The following is a 21,957-nucleotide window of genomic DNA, read 5'->3' as shown; positions in this document are numbered from 1 at the left end:
GCCCGCCACTACGTCATAGGACCCCAAGTTTGGCGAGTCCTATCTAATTTTTCACGGCTATATTGCTTACCAAGCAGCTGAATCAGTGGGACTGCACTTTAACCCAAAAGAGACTCTCAAGCAATTTAAAGCCTTCTCTGGGCACCATAAATGAGGCTCCTGTGTGCCACGAGGGGCTTCTCAACCCTAAAGTTTGGTCAGAACCTGAAAATATGCACAGCATAAAAAATACACAAAAATAGAGGAGTGCACAACCTGAAAATCGTAAACAGCATACAAATTCAGATTACGGTATTAAGGTTGTTAAGGTATTAAGTTGTTTAAAATAGGAGGCAGCAACGTTATGTTTTCTGTCTAAGAATTTTTATTTGGATTTAAAAAAAACCAAAACACTTTACCCCACTATTTGTATGGTGGTCCCTTGCATATATATATATATATATATATATATATATATATATATATATATATATATATATATATATATATATATATATATATATATATATATATATATATATATATATATATAGTGAAATTGGCAGTCACGCATATGGAAATGGAATACAATCCATATTTGTAGATATGGAACCATAAATAGTTTTAAAATAGTATTTTACATATTATACAAAGCCTTCCCGACTTTACCATGATGTCATATCTTGATGTCATTATTCTGTCAATTTCATATATATGTTTTCACTATTGTTTGGAAAAAACAAAAATACTATTTCAATAACAACTTTGAAGGTAAAAAAAAGGATTCCAATAGCAGAATCAACTCAAAGGATTGGTTTTATTTATCGCTATTCTAAACACTAGAGAATAACATGTCCTCCACTCTGGGCTTCAGAAGATGCCTTTCAATGAAGCCATTCCAATAGACTTTGGTATACGCTTGGTATTCAGACAAATGGCCGCTGTATTTCTGGCCATTTTACTGTTCTCTCTAATGTTTAGAGCTCTGAGTTGCTATGCCGGCGGTACCTTGGGAGCGCTGGAAGGCTTTCCTTCCCCCCCAATGGAATTGATCTGGATTGGGTACGTCACGTCCGGCTGGTGCGCACGCGCTGTTTAGATTCGCTTTCTTCCTCATCTGCTTGCTTCCCTCCCACGTGACACGGCCTCGGAGGCTGCGGCGCGCCGCTGCTTGGAACCGTCGAGTCTGGAAAAAGCGGAGCTGGCAGCCATGTCGAAGCGGCATCGGCTGGATCTCGGAGACGATTACACTTCGAGCAAGAAAAGGGGTGACGGGTGAGGAGCTCGGTGGGAGGCGTTTCTTTGTTCGTTCTCTGCCGTGGCGGTTTGTGGTGGGGCTGAAGAGCGAGGCGAGGTCACGCTCGTGTGTTGTAGGCCGCATTGTCTGCACCGGCTTGAAGTGGTGACCTGATTTAGCGAGCGAGGCATTTCCCGGCGCGGTAAACCTGCTAGGCCTTGTAGGAAGCGCGCCTTCCCAGAGCCAACATGGCCGTTCTTTTGGCAACTTCAGGCTCCACACACAGTCCCCGAGCGCAGAGCTCTCCCACAGCGCGTGTGCTTAGGTGACTCCGCTCCCGGTGTCTAACGGGCTCATAGAGTAAAGCGCGTGCGTTTCGGCGCCTGCTCACGGCTGCTGTTTGTTGGCTGCCCCCGAACACGTGCTCTCTTGGGCTCTGTTTACCTGTAATGCGGGCATGTCAGCTGCGCGGCCCTCTCCCTGCTACACATCAGCCCTGCGGCCCGCTGGACATTAAGGCCTCAGCCCCGGCGTGGAACGAAGAGCGTAATCACGTGTATATAAAAACACACGTTATACAAAAGGCACGAGAGATCTCCCTAAAAACCTCAAGCGAGTGCGCGCGCATATATATACCGTATATATATATATATATAGTGTGTGCGTGTGTACACGGTACTGTGCAAATGTTTTAGGGAGGTGTGAAAAATGCTTTCAAAATAGACATGTTAATAGCCCTTTTTCTTTTTTATTTCTCTTAATCCAAAATGGCAAGTGAGTGAGCATAAATCTCAGAATCAAATCAGTGTTTGGTGTCACCACCCTTTGCCCTCAACACAGCATCAATTCTTCTGGGTAAACTTGCACAAAGTCAGAGATTTTGTAGGTGTTTTATATTTTTATATATGTATACGTTGTCAGGTGCTTATGGTCATTAATTTAATATGTAGGTTAAAACACAAATAGAATTGGCTGTGTTGGAGGAATAACACTGGGTGAGGAACAGCCAAACTCATTAGCCGGGTAAAGTTGCTGAAGTCATACACCATGGCAAGACTGAGAACAGCAACAAGACACAAGGTAGTTATACTTATACTGCACCAGCGAGGTCTCCCCCAGGCAGAAGTTACAGAAGTGCCCTGGTGCACCCACCTACTGTCTGGAGAAGTCTGGTCAGAAGTGGTCTTCAAGGAAGCCTTGTGTCCAAAGAGCCATACCTGCAATATCTTTATGGGGGCATCCAACGACCCCAAATGTATTCAGGAGCATGACAATGACGCAAAACATAAAGTCCAAATCATTAAGAACTATCTTCAGTGCGAAGGAGAGAACAGAGTACTAGAAGTGATGGTCCTCGCATCTCAACATCAGCGGGTCTGTCTGGGATAACATGAAGAGGGAGGCAAAGGGGGTGCTTTGAAGGCAAAGGTTGCACCAAAATTAGATTTGTCTTCTGTTCACTCGCTTTGCATTTTAAAAAAAACAAAACATGTTAATGGTTTTACTATTAACATGTTAATTTTTTAAACGTTCGTAAAGGTTTGCGCTTTGCTCTGTGTGTAATAGTATAGCTGGGATTGTATATATGTCCACGAAGTGCGGCGTTTCTGCATCACCAGCTGCGTGTGGTGATACTTATACGCGTAACCAATGAAAGCTGGTGCAGAAGTGTTCTTGGCAGACTTACAGCTGAAAGTTTAGGTTAGATTTAGGGGTACTTGATGGTTAAAGTGTGTGTTTAGAGGTACCTACATCTATATTAATGAATTACTATTTTGTATGGCAGCCCCCCTTACATCTAGAATGTTTAGCACTTCAGGAAAGCTGCAATATATAATGTTTTTGTCAAGTTTGACAAGAGTGTGGCATTTTGTGCCCAGGTGTTGGTGTGTACCCGTTACGGTGTGTGCTTTATACGGCTGGATCGCATGCGTTCTGCGTACATACAGCGTGCGAGTGATATTCGCAGCCATCGTATCAGGTGTTAACGTTGAGAATGAAAGCATTGAGTTCTTTGCTTTGTGGATAAATATTTGTACTGTTTAAATAATATATAAATACTAATGACTGCAGTTCGGCACTTGAAGTATTAATCGGGTACCAGAACTCCTCTTATTGGGCCGCGGAATGCATTTCCTCACAAAGCAGGTCTGGATTGGCTAACGGGACCCACAATTAAACAACAACTCGTGCTGTTGGATACTACTGCTCAGTATCATTTGGATCATGTGAGCTGGGGTGGAAAAAGTGAAATAATGAATAACTTTCTGATGTTTTACTGCCGGTCAGTAAGTTATTCCATGTTTGATGTATGAATATAAACCTTTCCGCCTCGTTTATCCTTCCCACTCCCTTCTGTATCTTAGACTGTAAGCTCCTCAGCTCATGCACCCCCTTTTCTAATGTATTCATACCTAGTGTATGCCATCCATGCTCGGACTACTATATACATAACTGCCTTTATTATACCTCCCTAAAGCATAAAGCTCATATGTTAGTGCTAAAAAAAAAAAAAAATCTGTAACAGGAGCTTTCCGGCACGTCCATGTGGAAGGTTTTTTATTATGTTTTCTGTGTTCCTCTGATTGCTCTGCTTTAGTTGGACCCTAAATCTGGACCAAGCTCTTCGATCCATCAAAGAACTGTTTAAAATCTGTATGTTAAATGCAGTCCGGTTACTGTCTCATAATAAAACCAAGCAGCTCCAAAGCTTTGTATCATCAACCAGCAGTCCTGGAAGCCGCGGTATTTGGTATCCGAATAGCTGGATATGTTTCTGAATAACCCAGCTAATAGGAAGCCCCGAGTCCCTGCCTGTTTTATATGCAGTAATCCTTAAAATGAGCAGGAAATCCGCACCACAGCTCGGACACCGGGTAGCCTTGGCTTTCATATGTTTATGTCTGGCTTCTAACTTCTGCACAGATGTGTCTCCAACCCATGCGCGATGCGGATATTATCCCTCAGTTTGAAATATGTGTTTATGTTGGACATGAAGGCTCATCTCCTTGTAAATCTCTGTACATAGTATAAAAATGGACAGCCCCCTAAACGATCAATTCTAAAAGCTGGAAAAAATGACTTTTTGTGGGGATTTGTGTAAACGGGTGGTTTTGCCTCTCTGGAAACATAAAATATCTATCTATGCCTTTAATATTACAGGAAAGACCGGGATCGAGATAGAGATGACCGATCAAAAGATCGAGAGAGGGACCGCGACAGAGAGAGGGATCGTGACAGAGACAAAGACAAGGACTCCAGGGGGGCAGCAAACCCCCCATATATCACTCCTGCTGGGATGCCGGCCGTGAAACCAGCGGTGCTCGCCCAAGGCGTAAATCCGTTTACCAACCTACCCCACACACCACGATATTACGAGATTTTGAAAAAGCGGCTTCAGCTGCCAGTTTGGGAATACAAGGAGCGTTTCACAGACATCCTTACAAGGCACCAGTCCTTTGTTTTGGTCGGAGAGACTGGCTCTGGAAAAACCACACAGGTATTCTTCAATAAATAATAATAAATGCTCTTTACAGTCCTTGATTGCGTCTGAAGCCAGGTGCGGACAGATAACTCGCTGCACTCTACGGCGATGGATGGGTTTTTAAACACTTCGCTCCTGGTCCTCGGATACATAATAGCTTGGGTTAAATATCATATATGCTGTAATATGGAGACCAGGCACTTGTGTTTGTGACGTCAAATTAATTAATGGCGATCCTGCAGAAGGAAAAAAGTTGAGTGCTTTCATATAACGGAAGTGTACAGCTTTGTGTAGCTTTTCTGTTACGTTGAGCGTATGCTTAGTGATTTCTCCCCGATAAAGGTATCTTGACTTTAACAGAATTGCATTTCATTTTTTTATAATTTGGTGTTAAATCATTTCTAAATTCTAGCAAGGTTTTTTTTTTTCTCTGAGCTAATTTAGATTGAATTAATGTGTAGGCAGTTAGTCTGCCCGCTTGTTTGTTTTCAGACTTTTTTTTTTATATACGCTACTATATACAGTAATGTGAATAGGGAGAAACATAATTTTTTTAGTCTACTTAACTTCCTTCGCTTTCCTCCATAGACTTTCTGTAGTCTGGTTGTCCAACTGAATGATTAAGACCAAAATTATTACTCACAATGTTTGTCTAGTATATTTCTACAAGGTTGCACAGCTAGGACACGTACAAATAACTAATTAGTGGTGGCCTTCAAATGTTATGCCAAAAAAAAAAAACCCAGCACAATGCTTGTGAAAAATGTTATCCAAAACTAATGTAGTTTTTTTTTAGTGGGATTTCCCCTTTAAAGTTGTATCTGCTCCAAAACACCACTTGTTTATCACAGCACAATAACTGACCTTTTACTGCCTTGCAATGTCTTTTCTGTAATAGTATTTGGTTGTTAGATCAGTGTAAGCTTGCAACAGACTCAAATTGCTGCTGATTTGTTTTAAAACTCCGTGTTGCCGTTTAATTTTTGTTGTGTGTTTTTGTTTTAGATCCCGCAGTGGTGCGTTGATTACATGAGAGGATTACTTGGTCCCAAGAGAGGTGTAGCATGTACCCAGCCCAGAAGGGTGGCCGCCATGAGTGTGGCTCAGAGAGTCGCAGATGAGATGGACGTGATGTTGGGTCAAGAAGTTGGTTACTCCATTCGATTTGAAGACTGTAGCAGTGCTAAAACTATCCTGAAGTACGTGGTATTTTATCTAGCCATCGGAATCGGCCGGCGCTTTATAAATAAATTTAATGTAATGAAGGGGGGGAAAAGGATCTGTATTCCTTGCTCCCCCCCCATGAGTTTGCCGTTACATCATTTGGCATTTTATGGGTTTCTGTAGAATCAAAATTAGGGTTTTTTAGTAAATGCATTCTAGTTGCTGAAAACTTGAATGCCGTCTAAATATATACCATGATATTGCGCCCGCCTGTTCATGTTCAAGTTTTCCCCCCGATTACGATGCCACCTGCAGTTCGAGAGACACCAAGCTCTGCTACTGTAGCTTGTCTTGGAACGCTTGGTCTTTTCTCCAATGTCTCTAGCACGGCATTTCACTGGCATTTATTATTTACTACTCTGTTTTAAACACCTAGATGACGGGTAACTTTAAATGAAAATGTTAATGCGCGGTTTGACGATGCTTGCCTGCCTCTGCTGTGTCTTTTTAGCCTTGTACTTGTACTACCTGTTGATAGCACCGCATCATCTTCATGGTGGCTTCACCGATTTACACACAATGTTAATATTTAGTTGTACCTCAGCTTTGAAGGATATGGTTTCCATTTAATATGCTCATTACATTGGTGCTGTATAAGGTTGTTACCAACGTGTTTCATACGTAATACACATTTCAATTCATCTTAGGTAGCAGCAGGTGCCCTTAACATGTAGCCATCTTGATTCCCGTAGGTACATGACTGATGGTATGTTACTTCGGGAAGCTATGAACGACCCTTTGCTGGAGCGCTACGGTGTGGTTATTCTTGACGAAGCTCATGAAAGGACTTTGGCCACAGATATCTTGATGGGTGTTTTAAAGGAGGTCGTGAGACAAAGAAATGACTTAAAGGTAAACTGTTAACTTTATTTTATTTGGTTTTGCAATGTTAGGTTACTGTTTCTCCGCCCCAATCTTTCTTGTGATGACTTAATATTTTGTCCCATTCGGAAAGTGGAGGATTAAAACTTACTGCAACGGTAAACGTTACTGCATTAAATTAGTTGATTTTTGGATCGTTTATATCTGTTTAAAAAATAGCTGGAGAATGCTTAAAATTGGAATATGGTCAAAGGTAATCTTTTTCTAAATTAGTGGTTAGCAAAGTGTTAAGTATTGTTACATTTAGTTGATATCCTATGGCCAGCCCTGTTTCTTTTTAACAAATAGTCTTCAGAATAACTTTTTTCGTAATTCTCAATAATCAAGGAATCTGTTGTGCTTGAAGTCTCTTATTTTGTTGACTGTGTTTATAGGTTATTGTTATGAGCGCCACCCTCGATGCCGGCAAGTTCCAGGTTTATTTTGATAGCTGTCCCCTTCTGACCATTCCCGGTCGTACACATCCCGTAGAAATCTTCTACACGCCAGAGCCGGAGAGGGATTACCTCGAAGCAGCCATCCGCACCGTTATCCAGATACACATGTGCGAGGAAGAGGAGGGAGATCTCCTTTTGTTTCTCACTGGTCAAGAGGTTTGTATCACCAACTGCACTGTGACCGATGTGGCGAGGGTTGATTATGTCCTCTCTGATATTTTTCTTTTTGACCCAACATGCCACTGCAAATTGCTTTTATGTCCCATAAGTGGCGTAACGGCTGGTCTTTGAGTAAAGCGTTCCACGGTAATTATTTTTTGTTCTCTCTTAGGAAATTGACGAGGCCTGTAAAAGAATTAAACGTGAAATTGATGACTTGGGCCCTGAAGTCGGAGACATCAAGATCATACCTTTGTACTCCACGCTCCCACCGCAACAGCAGCAGCGAATATTTGAGCCCCCGCCACCGAAGAAACCAAATGGTGCAATAGGACGAAAAGTTAGTCAAATGTTCATTTTATATTTAAGAATCGTATGGGTGTAAGTAGAACATCTGGAGTATGATTAGATTTCCTTAAAATGTTCTTTAGATTAAGTCACTAGTCAGAAATGCACAGGACTGCCAAAAAGAAAACTACTGTAGCTAACCGATGAAAATTGATCTGGATGTTGAAAAGAACGCTGATCCCTGCTGAATCTTGATTTTGTTTTAATATTTTTTCTCTTCTCCCACTTTAGGTTGTTGTATCTACCAACATTGCAGAGACTTCTTTAACAATTGATGGAGTTGTGTTTGTTATTGATCCTGGTTTTGCTAAGCAAAAGGTACTTTTTCCCCTTTGCTATACCTAAAATGTCTTCTTTTTTTCTGTAGATATTTTAAATGTGTTTGCTCATACTTTTTTCTTTTTTTAGGTGTATAATCCTCGCATTAGAGTGGAATCCCTTTTGGTGACTGCTATCAGCAAAGCCTCGGCTCAGCAAAGAGCGGGTCGTGCCGGTCGTACCAGGCCAGGCAAATGCTTCAGGCTTTACACAGAAAAAGCCTATAAAACAGAAATGCAGGTATGCTGTATTTTCCTAATATTAAACTATATCTTGTTTTGTGGCCTGGGATTAATCTGCATAGAACCTGGGAACAAACCAAGTTCTATGTAGCTTTTTTGTATTCATAAAAGTTACTTTTGCAAGGTTTCCCAAAATGAAATCTTAAATGCTGAGCTCCAAAGAGAATTCATATTAACAGAAGTATATCCCAAGCATTATCTTGCACCAGCTCCGCATATAAATTAAGTAATGTTATTGCTTTGTATTTACAGGACAACACTTACCCTGAGATTCTGAGGTCCAATTTGGGTTCAGTGGTGCTACAGCTTAAGAAACTTGGTATTGATGACTTAGTACATTTTGACTTCATGGATCCTCCAGGTATGAGTTGCTGTGAATACCCCGTTTCATGGTCCTACTGTATATACTGTATATGTATTTGTTGGAGTTCTGTTGCAGGTTAATCTCACTTATTTACTGTTTCTAAAAATGCGCTAATGCAGAGTTAAAGAATACCCCAACCATTTGCCTCCTGCACTGTGTATAAATCTGTTCATCTCTAAATGCTTCATTTTTTTTCTCTCCCCCAGCTCCAGAAACTCTAATGCGAGCGCTGGAGCTATTGAATTATTTAGCTGCCTTAAATGATGATGGAGACCTGACTGAATTGGGGTCGATGATGGCCGAGTTTCCTCTGGACCCGCAGCTAGCCAAGATGGTTATTGCAAGCTGTGACTACAATTGTTCTAATGAGATCCTATCTATAACAGCCATGCTGTCAGGTAATGGCAGGGAACAAAATCTTCTAAGATTTTCCATCACAAGGAAACTCTTCTGAGATTTTTGGGTGGGTTCCTATTACTTCAATAGTAAATTGGGGGGGGGGGGCATACCAAGTGTACCCAAAGTATAGTTCCTGTCATACCTGGTTTTAGTTTGTAAGGTTTCACTTTTGTCCCAAACATAAGAATGAAGAACAGTGTACTGTAGGCAAAAAATATAACACTGGAAAGAATAAAGTGGGTCAGGATTTGGGTCGGCACATAACAGAACTTAGTTGGATGCATTAAATAAACCCTTCTGGTGTTTACATTAAATTTTAATTTCATATCTTAATTGTCTGAGACAAAATAGCTTCTGTGTTCTGCAAATCTTGAATTTCTGTGGTTTAAATGCTCTCAATGGATGATGGAAAGACCAGCTCTATACGTAACCCCATTATTTATTTTGCACTGTGATAAAATCTTGTTGATTGTATTAACACTTTACATTTTGAGTACTTACAACCTGTAATGCTGGCTTCAATGTGGTGAATGTATATTCAAGCTATATATTTCAGATTATTCAGACTCAGAGCAGATGGGCAGGGCAGAATCTTCTTGTCAGTTCAGTATCTTGTCTGTGGAGGTGGCAGTAGGTTAGTGTATTTCTATAGCACCATCATATTCCTCAGCGCTGCAGAATGCATAAGCCTTGGCTCTTATATTATTTACCATCACTCGCTAGTCAATGGCTTGCGACGGCAATGTCGACATCGAGTGTGACTCAATGATTGGTTCAGTCGGCCACTTCGCACTCGTAAGGGTTACTAAATGTATGCAAACTATTCTGGAAACCTAGGTAGTGATCACGGAAAACTGTTACTCAGTGTAAGGCATTCCCATGAATGCTACTAGCAGCATACAGATGATTTCTGCTTTTTCACTCTTAACTTTTTTATTTAGTTGACTACATCATAAGTATGTCAGTAAAAATGTTTTTCTTAATCTTGTTGGAAGTTAAAGCCAAATTATTCAACGTAAACCCACAACACGATTGAATGAAACGTGCTCATGATAATCTACAAAGTTGCTTTGTCCTCGGCATCCGGGATAATTATCTGATGTGTTCTACTTTGGACATGAATTTCCGGATTCCTATGTATATTCACATAGAAATATATAGAAAACGGTTGTAAGCGTTCAAGGCGCAGGATCGGTGCTTTTCAGTTTTATGGTTTTGCGTGCTCCACTTCTGCTGCCACCACCACAGTTTGATCCATTTACAATTAAAAACACAGCGGCAAGTGATTTTTTTTTTTTCTTTTTTAATATTTATTGTATAGCGTGTGGTTGCATTCAATGTTCTCCAGCCCACATCATTGTTGATGAGGCTGTTGCTATGGACTGTAACCCGGTGAGCGTAGAATAAATCTTTGTCTTGAGGGCTGCCATGCCTATACTTCGGTTAGCTCTAGCAAATATAATGCAGTGCTTTGTAGTTTTAAACCCTCTTGTCTTACAGATGTGGTTAGGTGTTGATGTACCAAAGAGGTAGTAAACAGTCCAAGATGCAGTTGGAGGCCAATCCTGCCCTGCCCTATGCTCTGTGAACTGACCTAGCTAGGCCTTATTCTTCTGTCAGTGAATGCGTGACTCATCGATATGGGCATTTGTGTTGGGCCCATACCAACCTTGTTTAGTCCCACAGTGTTTTATTCGACCCACGGAAGTCAAGAAAGCTGCAGATGAGTCCAAGATGCGCTTCGCCCATATAGATGGTGATCATCTGACGCTGCTGAACGTTTACCACGCCTTTAAACAAAGTATGTTTCGTTCCTTTTAATAATCGTTGGAATAATTTGTTGTCCAGGTTTTGCTGTGAAATGTTAACCTTACGTGAATTTATTTTTATTACATAGTCTGTTTTATCCATAAGAATTGAGTACTCTAAAGCAATGATACAAGTTCACATTTTACTATTTCCATTAATTTAAAAGAACGTGCCATATTTACCTTACTATCTTGGTCTTCTTGTATAATTCATAAGCCACTGCTTGGCAAATCCTAGAATGTTTAGATCTGACGCCTTAACTTTTTGCGCCATTTTGTATTGATCTTTATGGGTGAATCTTTAAAGCCAACTTCCCGGCTTTGTCTCTTCTCCAAGCGTCTCCACCCATTTCTCTATCCCTGCGGTGATCACAAGCCTATTGCAAATGCTGATCTTGCGTTTAGAATGCCCCCATGCTTTCTGCTTAACACAGCTCACCAAGAGCATGGTACAGGTGTTCTCTTTAAAGTCTAGTAACATGACAGAAGATGATGGGTCGTATTTGAGAGACTTTATAGATGTTGAAGAACTAATCGTGTGCTGAGGGCCCTTAAGCCTATAATATAGTCGTGAGCGCAGGCAGGGAATGTAGCTTAATCACAATAAAAGCGGGAAATCTGGCTAATGATGGCAAAAATGGTCCCCAAATGACAATGTCCAGTTATTCTCATGATGCTATGGGGCTATGTTTGTTTGAAACCCATTTTCTTAAGGTTATCAAACACAAGATGGATCTCTCTTAAAGATTAATACAAATATAACACAGAGCTATGTATCGTAGGATCGTGTACAGACGAGTGCTACTGTAACAGACTTGTTCGCTATCATTTCACTAGGTAGCGTCGTGATTTATTTTGTTTACTGTTGGTGTGCGCGCCTCTCTGGGTGGCCCAGTCCATCCGAAGTGTGCCATTCGTCTGTTACAAATACATGAGAGCGGCATGTGGCCATTAACTAGGACAAACACCTGGCCATCATTATTAGCTCACTCCATTAGCAGAAGGACGACGATGGGGAATAACCTTGTACAAATTTCATTTATAGACTAGTCGTACGGAGGTTGTGAGACTTTATTTTACTTGTGGCTTCATTGTGCGTCTTATTTTATTTTTTTCTCTTTTCTCCAGATCATGAGTCGTCTCAGTGGTGTTACGACAACTTCATTAACTACAGGTCCCTGATGTCTGCAGACAATGTACGGCAGCAGCTGTCACGAATCATGGACAGATTTAACCTGCCTCGTAGAAGCACAGATTTCACAAGCCGTGATTATTACATTAATATTAGGAAGGCTTTGGTTACTGGTTATTTCATGCAGGTATGGTTTAAGCATGCGTTAAGCAGTGTCAGTGTGTGTTGGCGACGGGGAATGTCATAAGCGGTGTGATGATTCACTAAAGGGCTATAAGACAGTCTTTTAGGAATTTGAAGGATCTGGTGGGACTAGAGCGAGTATAAGCAATTAACTGAACATAAATGGATCTTGGCCTCCCTACTGATCTGTGTGATGAGGAAATTAACTCTTGATGTTCGCAGTGATTTAGGTTCTTGCTTTTGAGCTACTGGAATACGATGGCATATGGCACATTATGTAGGTCGCCCGCGTTGAGAAGAGCTGCCTGCCGAGTAACATGATTGGTCGCGTAAAAACGAGTCTTACGTATAGCGAAGTTTACCTTTTTCTCTGTTTGCCAGCAAAGTGTGGAGCTCTGAGAATATTTTAATACCAGCGCTTGTTCACTCTCTATAACACGCACCACTGAGCTGTAATGTCTGGTGTGTTATGTGAAACTTTCTGTCCTAGGAATTTCCCTTTTTAAATTAAGAGAATGCACTACACCTCTCTACTGTTCTTGATCCCTAAAAACAATAATGAAAATCACATTTCTGTATAACATCTCCCACAGTGTGACATCAAAATATGACTGCCAAGGGACAAGACAATTATATGCACAGGTCTTGTGTTTAAGATCAGATGCGAAGTCATTGACTGCTAAATTAGAAAATCTTATCTCTTCCCGTGTGCTGTGCTAAACACTGCTTAATTCATTCATTCATTCTGTCTGCCTACATTCTCTCACATTTTCATTGAGGGAACAGAGTGAGCAATAATGACAGGGATCTGTTGACTGAATCCCTGTCTGCCTTTGGTATGGATGTCTAATAGTCAGGCCAGGCTGCTGAAATGGTTTTCTTCACGCCGATTGCTCTTTTTAAGAATGCATGTATTTATTAAATGTAGTGAGGAGACACCTCTGCCGATAGACGAGAATCTCTTCTCTGTTTGCAAACATTCTTTTGGAAAGTGCTAGCATATAAATCTAAATTTAAAGAAGCTTGGTGCTATTTGGTTCTAAATGTAAGATGTATTTGTTATTGAGAGCTTGGTGATATTTTATGTTTATGCGACTGTTTTCTCTCTCGAGGTGGCACATCTGGAGAGAACAGGTCATTACCTCACAGTGAAGGACAACCAGGTCGTGCAGCTACATCCCTCTACAGTTCTCGACCACAAACCCGAGTGGGTTCTGTATAACGAATTTGTACTGACCACAAAGAACTACATCCGCACGTGCACGGATATAAAGCCTGAATGGTAGGGGCCTCTACCTTATTGCTTTTCAGGTTTCTCCATGTGTTTCACGTACTACGCAATCTGTTACGTTTGAGAAGGAATTGGTAAAAACTAAAGAATATGAACAAATGTTATTGTTCGTATAAACCTTCACTGTGTTCGGTGTGTTCCTGTGCTGCTTCTTATACATGAATTTTTTGTTTGTTTTGGGGAAATGCTGCTGGTGACTATTCTAAGAAAGTATTTTAAGTAAAGACTGTTCAGTTATAGATCTTTTCCTGCCTGCTGCGTTCAGACGTTGCCCAACTATTGATTTAACAGTTTACCAGTTTGCTCACAATCTCCTGTGAAACACTTTTGTTGGGGACAGTAAACTGTACTTCAAAAAAAAAACAAAAAACTTTTGTATGTATGTATTCTTTAAAAAGCGAAGGGAGATGAGCTGCCCCAGTCAGTGGCTGGAGAGGGATCCCAGTATAATCAGTTGAGTGCACGGGGGTCTCATGGGTCAGGGTACGGGTTCGGCTGCATGGAAAATAATGGAGAATAGCTCGCAGGAGGGCAAAAACCTGTGTGAGGATTCTGTAGAATCCCTTCATGCATTTTCGAAGGGGGACACCATGTAAATTTAAAGGGGGACTTTTAAAAGGGGAAAAATGTTTCTGATGCTTGCAGCTTTAATCCTGTTTGTCCTAAAGGGGAAACTGAGTTAAGGGGGACTAAAATGTATTTCTTCTCTGAAAAAATGTATTCACAAGTTGTAATTTTTTTTTCTTCAGGTTGATAAAAATTGCTGCCCAGTACTACGACATGAGCAACTTCCCCCAGTGTGAAGCTAAAAGGCAGTTGGAGCGAATCATTGCCAAATTTCAAACAAAGGAATACTCTCAATACTGAGTATCGACAAGCTGAGCCATCATGAGCCGTGTGGAAGAGCTCATGACATTTTTTGTTTAGTGGAATGGTTTAGCAGTGGCCTTTAATCGCTTTTTAATTTCTTTCATTACAGTAAATATTTCATTCTTATTTGATGAATTAAAACTTTACAGTCTCCCCTTTGTGTTGATGCTGTAGCTTGTACTGCATATGTTGATCGGTGTGTTGCAGTATATTGGGAGTAGCTCTGCACATGACGGTGTTATAACCATTTCTTTAGAAATGATGGAAAATGCTTCTGATATGTGATCACAGACAATGTTCTGCATGACTGTTGTAACTGTTGACATTCCTTTTTAGAAGTTGTGAAATGTTACAACTTGTGCGTCTGGAAACCCAACCAGCAGCCTCAATACTGAGGCTTGGCTTCAAATAAACTCTATTTATACTACGCTGCTGTTTGATTTTTGGTCGGGCTCAAGGGTTTGTTACGACGCATCATCTGAAACCTGAATGTCGTCATGAGATCTAAATTGGTGGCTTTCACAACAAATTTCATTCATTTCCACAATCGTTTTTATTCCTTAAATAAGTAGCATCCATGTTAATTGAAGCACGGGTTATTTACCTAGATTAAGTAGCTGCGTTGCAAGTTAAACTCTGCCCCCCTACCCCATATAAATACACGATATTTGATAATTTAATTCAGTCACTTAGAATTCTCATTCTTAACGGTTCATTTGCTCAGCGTCATAAGCAGAAGATGGAAGATTCTTGATGTATATTTAAGGTTTTTTCCGGTAAAATGTTTTAAATATATTCCATTGGACTTGTTTCCCTGCGGGGAGATCGGTTTCAATTTACACGATTCTTGGTTGCTGTGACTGAGCAGTGGTGTTGCTATTTGTTAAATTCTTGCAGTTGTAATTAGATAGTGAGTTACACTTCGCTTTTAAGGCAAGAAAAAAATCTGGGGTTCCGTGCTCCCCTTGTGGGATCAATCTGAGAATATAACAGGCTATTTCTGCTGGTAGTCTTTCACAAAAGGACATATAAGATGCACTTAAGCCTTTAAAGGATTCCTTTGTAAGTGACAATGACCGCAGCACTTTGGGCCTAAATGTAGGACTATAAAGCCAGCTGTGTCCAAAATGTAATGTTTGGTTATGCTTGATCTAAAAATATCTAATATCTAATCTATATGGCTGTAGTATGCGTCTCAAACAATCCTAAATATCAAACCTATGCATGAGTTTGACACTTTTTATATATAAACCCATTAACGTGTATGCCATCTTCCTGTGATCAGTCTGCAAGAGCTTTCCTCTCCATTAAAGTACCCGACACTAGTCTGTCCTTGCATTCGTTTTATGAGATTATTCCCTGTGTACAGTAGTGTGGTTGGTGTTAATGTTGAGTTGGGGTTGGTTTACAAATACAAAATAAAGACGCTTAAAAACCTAACTTCTTTTAGAAAGTGTATTAGTGGGGTTCAGTGGTGGAACATGTTAGATAGGGGCTCCTAGCGCACATCCTTCTCGTTCGGAAAGCCTTATCGGCAGCCGGTTTACCAGACTAGATTTGGTGAAAGAGTTGATTGGGCTGATTTAGTTATTCTAGGTGCTTAACATGCGTAACATAATGGCACGGTTGGATTGCAGTTCTCAAAATGAAATGGGGACCTATATGAAGCAGTTAAACATCTATCCATCTGAATGAAGATATATTCCAAAGACCAGTGGCTGAGTAATGTAGTTTCAGAAAAACGCCTCTGGGACTTCTGAAATTTTTTTCTAGTCTTCCGCTGTTATTTTAAAGACTGGATTAAGCAGAGATGACCTTTTCCACCATGTGCTAATGAATTTGGCATGCATGCTTATAAGTGGGAAATCCTCATTTGAAAAAAAGAAAAATCACTAATGCGCTACCCCTGACCTGTAATTTAATTACTAATGCAAGTCAAGTCAGCCTTAATAGAATGCTTCACTATACACACACGTGAGAAATTGCTTTTACAGGCTAGAAAATTCTCAAGGCTCAAATCTCATCTAAAGAATAAAAATGTACTTATTATTGACATACGCTTTATTCATGATTGTTTTCCCTCTGAAAGTCTAATTTACAAAGAGTAGTACTGACCTCTAATCATTCTAATGTATTGACCTGTGCTCACACGTTTGCCAAGAGGCTATGGGTCAATGGAATAGAAAATTTAGATAAGGAATACAATCATCGAGTCATAAATAATGTATGTGTAATATATGTATTTCTGCAGGATTAAAAACTGCAACATCAGAAAATGCAGCAATATACATGTCAGGTATTATATATACACTCACCGGACACTTTATTATGTACACCTTGCTAGTACAGAGTTGGACCCCCATTTTGCCTTCAGAACTGCATTCGTTCTCCGTGGCATACTTTCTATAAGGTGCTGGAAACATTCCTCAGAGATTTTGGTCCATATGGACATGATGGCATCACGCAGTTGGTGCAGATTTGTCAGCTGCATGTCCATGGTGCGAATCTCCCTTTCCACCACATCCCAAAGGTGCTCTATTGGATTGAGATCTGGAGAACAGTGAACTCATTGTCATGTTCAAGAAACCAGTTTGAGATGATGTGAGCTTTGTGGCATGGTGCATTATCCTGCTGGAAGTAGATATCCTAAGATGGGTACACTGTGCTCATGGACACGGACAGCAACAATACTCAGGTAGACTGTGGCTTTTAAACGATACTCAATTGGTACTAAGGGGCCCAAAGTGTGCCAAGAAAATGTCCCCCCACCATTACACAACCACCACCAGCCTGAACCGTTGATACGAGACAGGATGTATCCATGCCTAATGTTGTTTATGCCAAAGTCTGACCCTGCCATCTAAATGTCCCAGCTTGAATTGAGACTCATCAGACCAGGCAACGTTCCTCCAGTCATCCATTGTCCAATTTTGGTGCATCTGTGTGAATTGTAACCTCAGTTTCCCGTTCTTAGCTGACAGGAGAAGCACCCGGTATGGTCTTCTGCTGCTGTAGCCCATCTGCTTCAAGGTTTGACGTGTTGTGCGTTCAGAGATGTATTCTGCATACCTTGGCTGTAACGAGTGGTTATTAGAGTTACTGTTGCCTTTCTGTCATCTCCAACCTGTCTGCCCATTCTTCCCCATTCTGATGCTCAGTTTGAACTTCAGCAAGTTGCCTTGACCACATATACATGCCTAAATGCATTGAGTTGCTGCCATGTGATTGGCTGATCAGTTATTTGTGTTAACAAGCAATTGAACAGGTATACCTAATAAAGTGGCCAGTGTGTGTATATAAGCTTAAAGGATGTGTGTGACCCCGAGCTGCTTCTTCCTCTGTCAATTGGATAATAGTTGATGGTTTTTGTTTATTCACAATGAACTAGTTCTGGAGTACATCAAATTGCTGCTGCCAACACTGGTATCGATCTATCAAGGACCCCTCCTGCCTTGCCCACCCACAGCCATGCTGCATATCAGGACTACATGGAAGTAGACCAACAAAGCATCTCCAAGCAAGTTTGGAACCATTGGCAAGGTCATTCCAGTAGTTATCTTTAACTACTATCTCCTCAATTCTCTGTTAAAAATACATTATGAAAACCACCAAAGGAGAATAAGGACAGCGAAGGAGTGAGGATTTAGCCAGAGGTTTAATTAGTGGGATGCAATTGTGTGTTTATGATAAATGGGCAGTGTGGTCAGTGAAACAGTTGACCTTCACCCTTTTGCATAGATGGAGGTCAAAGACAGTTACTCCAAGGTAGCAGAGAAGCCATATTACAGCATTGAATAATAGGATTGCTTTTCTTTCTTCTGAATGGACATACCTGCAGTGATGTTTGAAAACACCCCCTCTTTGAATAAGGGTGACTTTTTCAATTAGGCTAATGTTGTTTCTAGGTCACTGAACAAATTGAATCATGCTTCAGCTGCCACGGCATAATCCTGGGATGCAGAGGATAAGTAAAGCCTCTGTTATTCAGCTAAAATGAAAAGGAAACAGAGAAATTAGATCACTTAATCATACTATTAAACAGGGATATGTAATGATTTACTTGCCCACTGGCGCACTGCAAAGCATGTTATCAGGAGCTTGTCAGCGCCTCATTTACTAGCCCTCTTGATGGCCACGGACCCCGGGTTTTGTATGACTAACTCTTTCACCCAAGTAAGCAGAGGAGGGCTGCAAGCACAAACATGCTGCCGTGCAATAATGTTGCAACTTCAGACAATACAGCTACCCCGCTAGCAGCCTTTGTCTTGTTACATACACGTTTTATTAATTTCTTAAAAAACAGAATTCTAAAATGTGTTGTTTTCTTTTGAAAAGCATGTATAATTTCCACATGATAAAATGATTTCGGATATTTGCTATCTGTATGTAAATCAGCTGTGGCAAGCGTCGGACTATCGGTTGGGCACAGCGGGCAGCTATCAGGATTTAATGTTTTACCCTGCAAGATACACATGGCGTGAGTATGTGGCTGAGGGAAAAGTATAGCATGCAATCATGAATCCAGCCAAATTACTGGGATTTAAAGTAATTGGGCAGCCACAGAGTTATGTAAATTGCTGCCTTAAGCCTTGCCCAGGACAGCACCTTTTCTGGGACAGGTTCTCCTCTTCATTGCTTTGCATGTCCGCAGGGCTGACTGCTGGAACATCATGTCAAATATTTGATGTCAAAGTTGGCCCATTCAGTAGTGGGGCACCTGGGAGTTAACTCCAGTAGTGTGGCGAAGGAGCTGTGACCATCCTGGACCCAAGCTAAGCCTAGTTACCCTAGGCCAGAATGCCCCACTGGATTAGGTCCTTATTTGACTGCCTTGTGCTAAACAGTCACCCAGAGGGGCACTATGTTCAATGAAAGTTAATAGAGGAAAAGACTGCACTCGATAAACATGACAAAATCAGCATTGTCTATGAAGGGTGTTGAACTCCACTCTTCAAGGGGCACAAACAAACTAGAATTTTGGTAAATCTTGACTTTGACCACAATTGATTTAATCGGTTCAAGTAACATGGATTGAGCTGCGGGTGCCTAGGTTGAGATATCTTTTAATAATCTGTCCTAGTTCTGGCCCCTAAAGCCTAGAGTTTGACACACATGCCTTAAACAATCAACTTAATATTGTGTTTTAGTTGGGAGTATCACCAAAATATCATGAATGCGCAGAATGGCAACCGCCAGGTCTATTATGTAGGTAGAGCATAGTGATAGATAGACATCCCTTTCACAACCATCCATGGTCTATGACAGAACCGTGTTTGTCTTGAATGGTACCAAAGAGGAGAGAGAAGGAAGAGAACGTCAAACAAAAGAAGAGAAACTTTCTACAAACTTTTTTGTCAAGGCAGAACTTTGGTCCTGCTTTTCACATATTATGAAAATGTAACAATGGCGTAAGATCATACCAACATTTTCTTCACTCAACTGGAGAAATCCCAAGATCATTTGAAGATAAAATATTTAGCACCTTTGGGAAGCTTTATAGTCACTAAGATAAATACAGCTGTGGAACCTGCTGAGATATTTATTGGTATATGCTCATTTTGCAATATTTCTGGTGGCTGAGTAGTTATTTTTAATAAAGCAGCCATGAGTGAACTTTATTATATGAAATGCTCTGTCTACTTCACCAAAATGTAAGATATATAAACTGGCCTATATTTAAATAAAAGTAACACGTAAACTAAGTGCACCATTAGAAACACCTAATGCCCAAACCCTTCCCAGAAATAATTGATGTATCATTTTCCTGGGAACACTTAATTGTCACGTGACACAAAAGCAGACACTAATTGGTTGTTGTCATAGAAACTAGAAAACGTTATCTTAGCTCAATATACTAGACAAACTCTGACATATCATACAATACAGTGACGCAGTCTTATTCACCCAGCCAGGCACCCTGACTAATTAATGTCTATGGAAAAAAGCGGACTTCAACACCAGCCCCCCAGACACCTGCTCCATGTCTCTGATTGCTAGTCCAGGCCTGAGTGCGCCCTCTCATTCTGGCAGCCTGTTACACTCTCGCGCTTCTCATATTTCTGGCTGCGGCTATAGATGAACCAAGCACTCAAGCAGGCGCAATGTTGCAAGCGTACTAGTCACATGACCAGCACCATCAGAAACTGACCGCTGCTTGTCTTCTACTATTAAAATATACCACGTACTTCTGGACAATCCTAATGCCCACTATTAGCTTTTTATGTTCAACTGGACTGCCAGAAAACCATAGCCTGCACTACTTCCACTGGAGTAGATTCCGAATATATAATGCCCTTTCTGTAAAGTTGAATTTTTCACGTTAATCCTCGGTCTTCTACTTTCTAACTTCAAATAACGCCCTCTAATTCTGGCACCACAGACTTTATTTCAGCCTTTGACATATTTGAATGTTAAATTCTTATCTCCCCTCTATTGATCTTCTAGGGGGTACATATTATTTTTGACCATATACCACATTTCCAAAGCCATGGTTCTCAGGATGAGACACAGGTTCTAGACAAGGTCTCACTAGATATTTATTTCCTGCTAGCATTCTACAACCAGGCAACAAGCTTACGCTTACTTATTGATCCCATTCCAAAACAGAGTCATTGATCTTGGACTAATTACTAATGCTATTAAACTATTACTGCTGTTCATCATATCATCACCTCATTACATCTCTTTGACAGGCCGAGTATTATAAGAGTAGTAGGGAGGCTACCGGAAGTTCTGCTAATACTTGAGGGATGTCCCTGCAAATTAACATTCACTTTGTAGTAAGTGGCCGACCATTTCCATGTCACGCATACCACCTCGCCACGTGGCAGCTTCCCTATCACATGCATTGCTGAGCGTTTCTTTTCTATTTCCTAGAACTGAGTTGATGATATTTTTAATATATTTAAAATATATTGAAAGTCCTCTTTATTCCTGAAACCCATTATCTCCAGATAAGACTCATGGTATTTGTTGTCACCTCATATTAGTTTTTTTTTAAAATTATATTCGAAATACCTTGCAGTTGAATGCAAACAATTTAATATATATATAATTTTTACACAGCCACCAAAACAAAGTAGGTAGCCATTTTTTTGTGATTTACACCGTCATCAAAGTTTAGGCTGCCCCCTAGTGTTGTGCTGTGTTTTGTTGTGTTGTGCAGGCATTTAATTTTTCTCTAACACAAATGCTGAAGAGATCTACAAGATCTTTATGTAGGTGGAACACTCAGGCTCATGCATTTCCAACACATGTGCCCCCCCCCCCCGCCGGCCCATGTATTTTTGATGTATATTTTATTTCATTATTTGTCATGGTATTTATTGGGGTAAAGTTGCCCTATAGTCAATGGGGTGAACTGTAGGTGTAAAGTTATGCCTTCTGGCTTTTAGGGCGGCTGGCATGGTATATTACAGGGGTGTCCAACCTGCGGCCCTCCAGCTGCTGCAGGACTACATCTCCCATACTCCTCAGCCTGCCCCTTAGCTTAAAGAGCATTATGGGAGATGTAGTCCTGCAGCAGCTGGAGGGCCGCAGGTTGGACGTCCCTGGTATATTAATTTAGTCTGGTGTGCTCTGGGCATGGGCCGAGGGCTTG

The 21,957-nt window shown here is 40.8% G+C and overlaps 1 protein-coding gene across 1 annotated transcript; it reads left to right on the top strand.

The window, feature by feature from the left end:
• The first annotated feature begins 1,073 nt into the window (after positions 1-1,073).
• Positions 1,074-14,784, top strand: DHX15 (DEAH-box helicase 15). Its single transcript, XM_053458334.1, has 14 exons — positions 1,074-1,254; positions 4,379-4,715; positions 5,706-5,899; positions 6,617-6,776; positions 7,181-7,399; positions 7,575-7,742; positions 7,982-8,068; positions 8,159-8,308; positions 8,563-8,671; positions 8,881-9,072; positions 10,752-10,874; positions 12,010-12,200; positions 13,309-13,478; positions 14,237-14,784. Exons 1-14 carry the CDS (start codon positions 1,190-1,192, stop codon positions 14,352-14,354), a joined length of 2,283 nt encoding a protein of 760 aa, XP_053314309.1. The 5' UTR covers positions 1,074-1,189; the 3' UTR covers positions 14,355-14,784.
• Positions 14,785-21,957: the final 7,173 nt, after the last annotated feature.

This window comes from Spea bombifrons, chromosome 1 (genome assembly GCF_027358695.1).
Source record: "Spea bombifrons isolate aSpeBom1 chromosome 1, aSpeBom1.2.pri, whole genome shotgun sequence".
Classification (NCBI taxonomy): domain Eukaryota; kingdom Metazoa; phylum Chordata; class Amphibia; order Anura; family Pelobatidae; genus Spea; species Spea bombifrons.
This window is presented reverse-complemented; position numbering and strand designations above follow the sequence as displayed.

Bases quoted from the DNA above. Each gene is read 5' to 3' on its own strand.
- DHX15 (XM_053458334.1), top strand. From the start codon at position 1,190: ATGTCGAAGCGGCATCGGCTGGATCTCGGAGACGATTACACTTCGAGC. The intron at 8,069-8,158 runs GTACTTTTTCCC...TTCTTTTTTTAG, and splicing joins CTGGTTTTGCTAAGCAAAAG to GTGTATAATCCTCGCATTAG. The intron at 9,073-10,751 runs GTAATGGCAGGG...AACCTTGTTTAG, and splicing joins TATAACAGCCATGCTGTCAG to TCCCACAGTGTTTTATTCGA.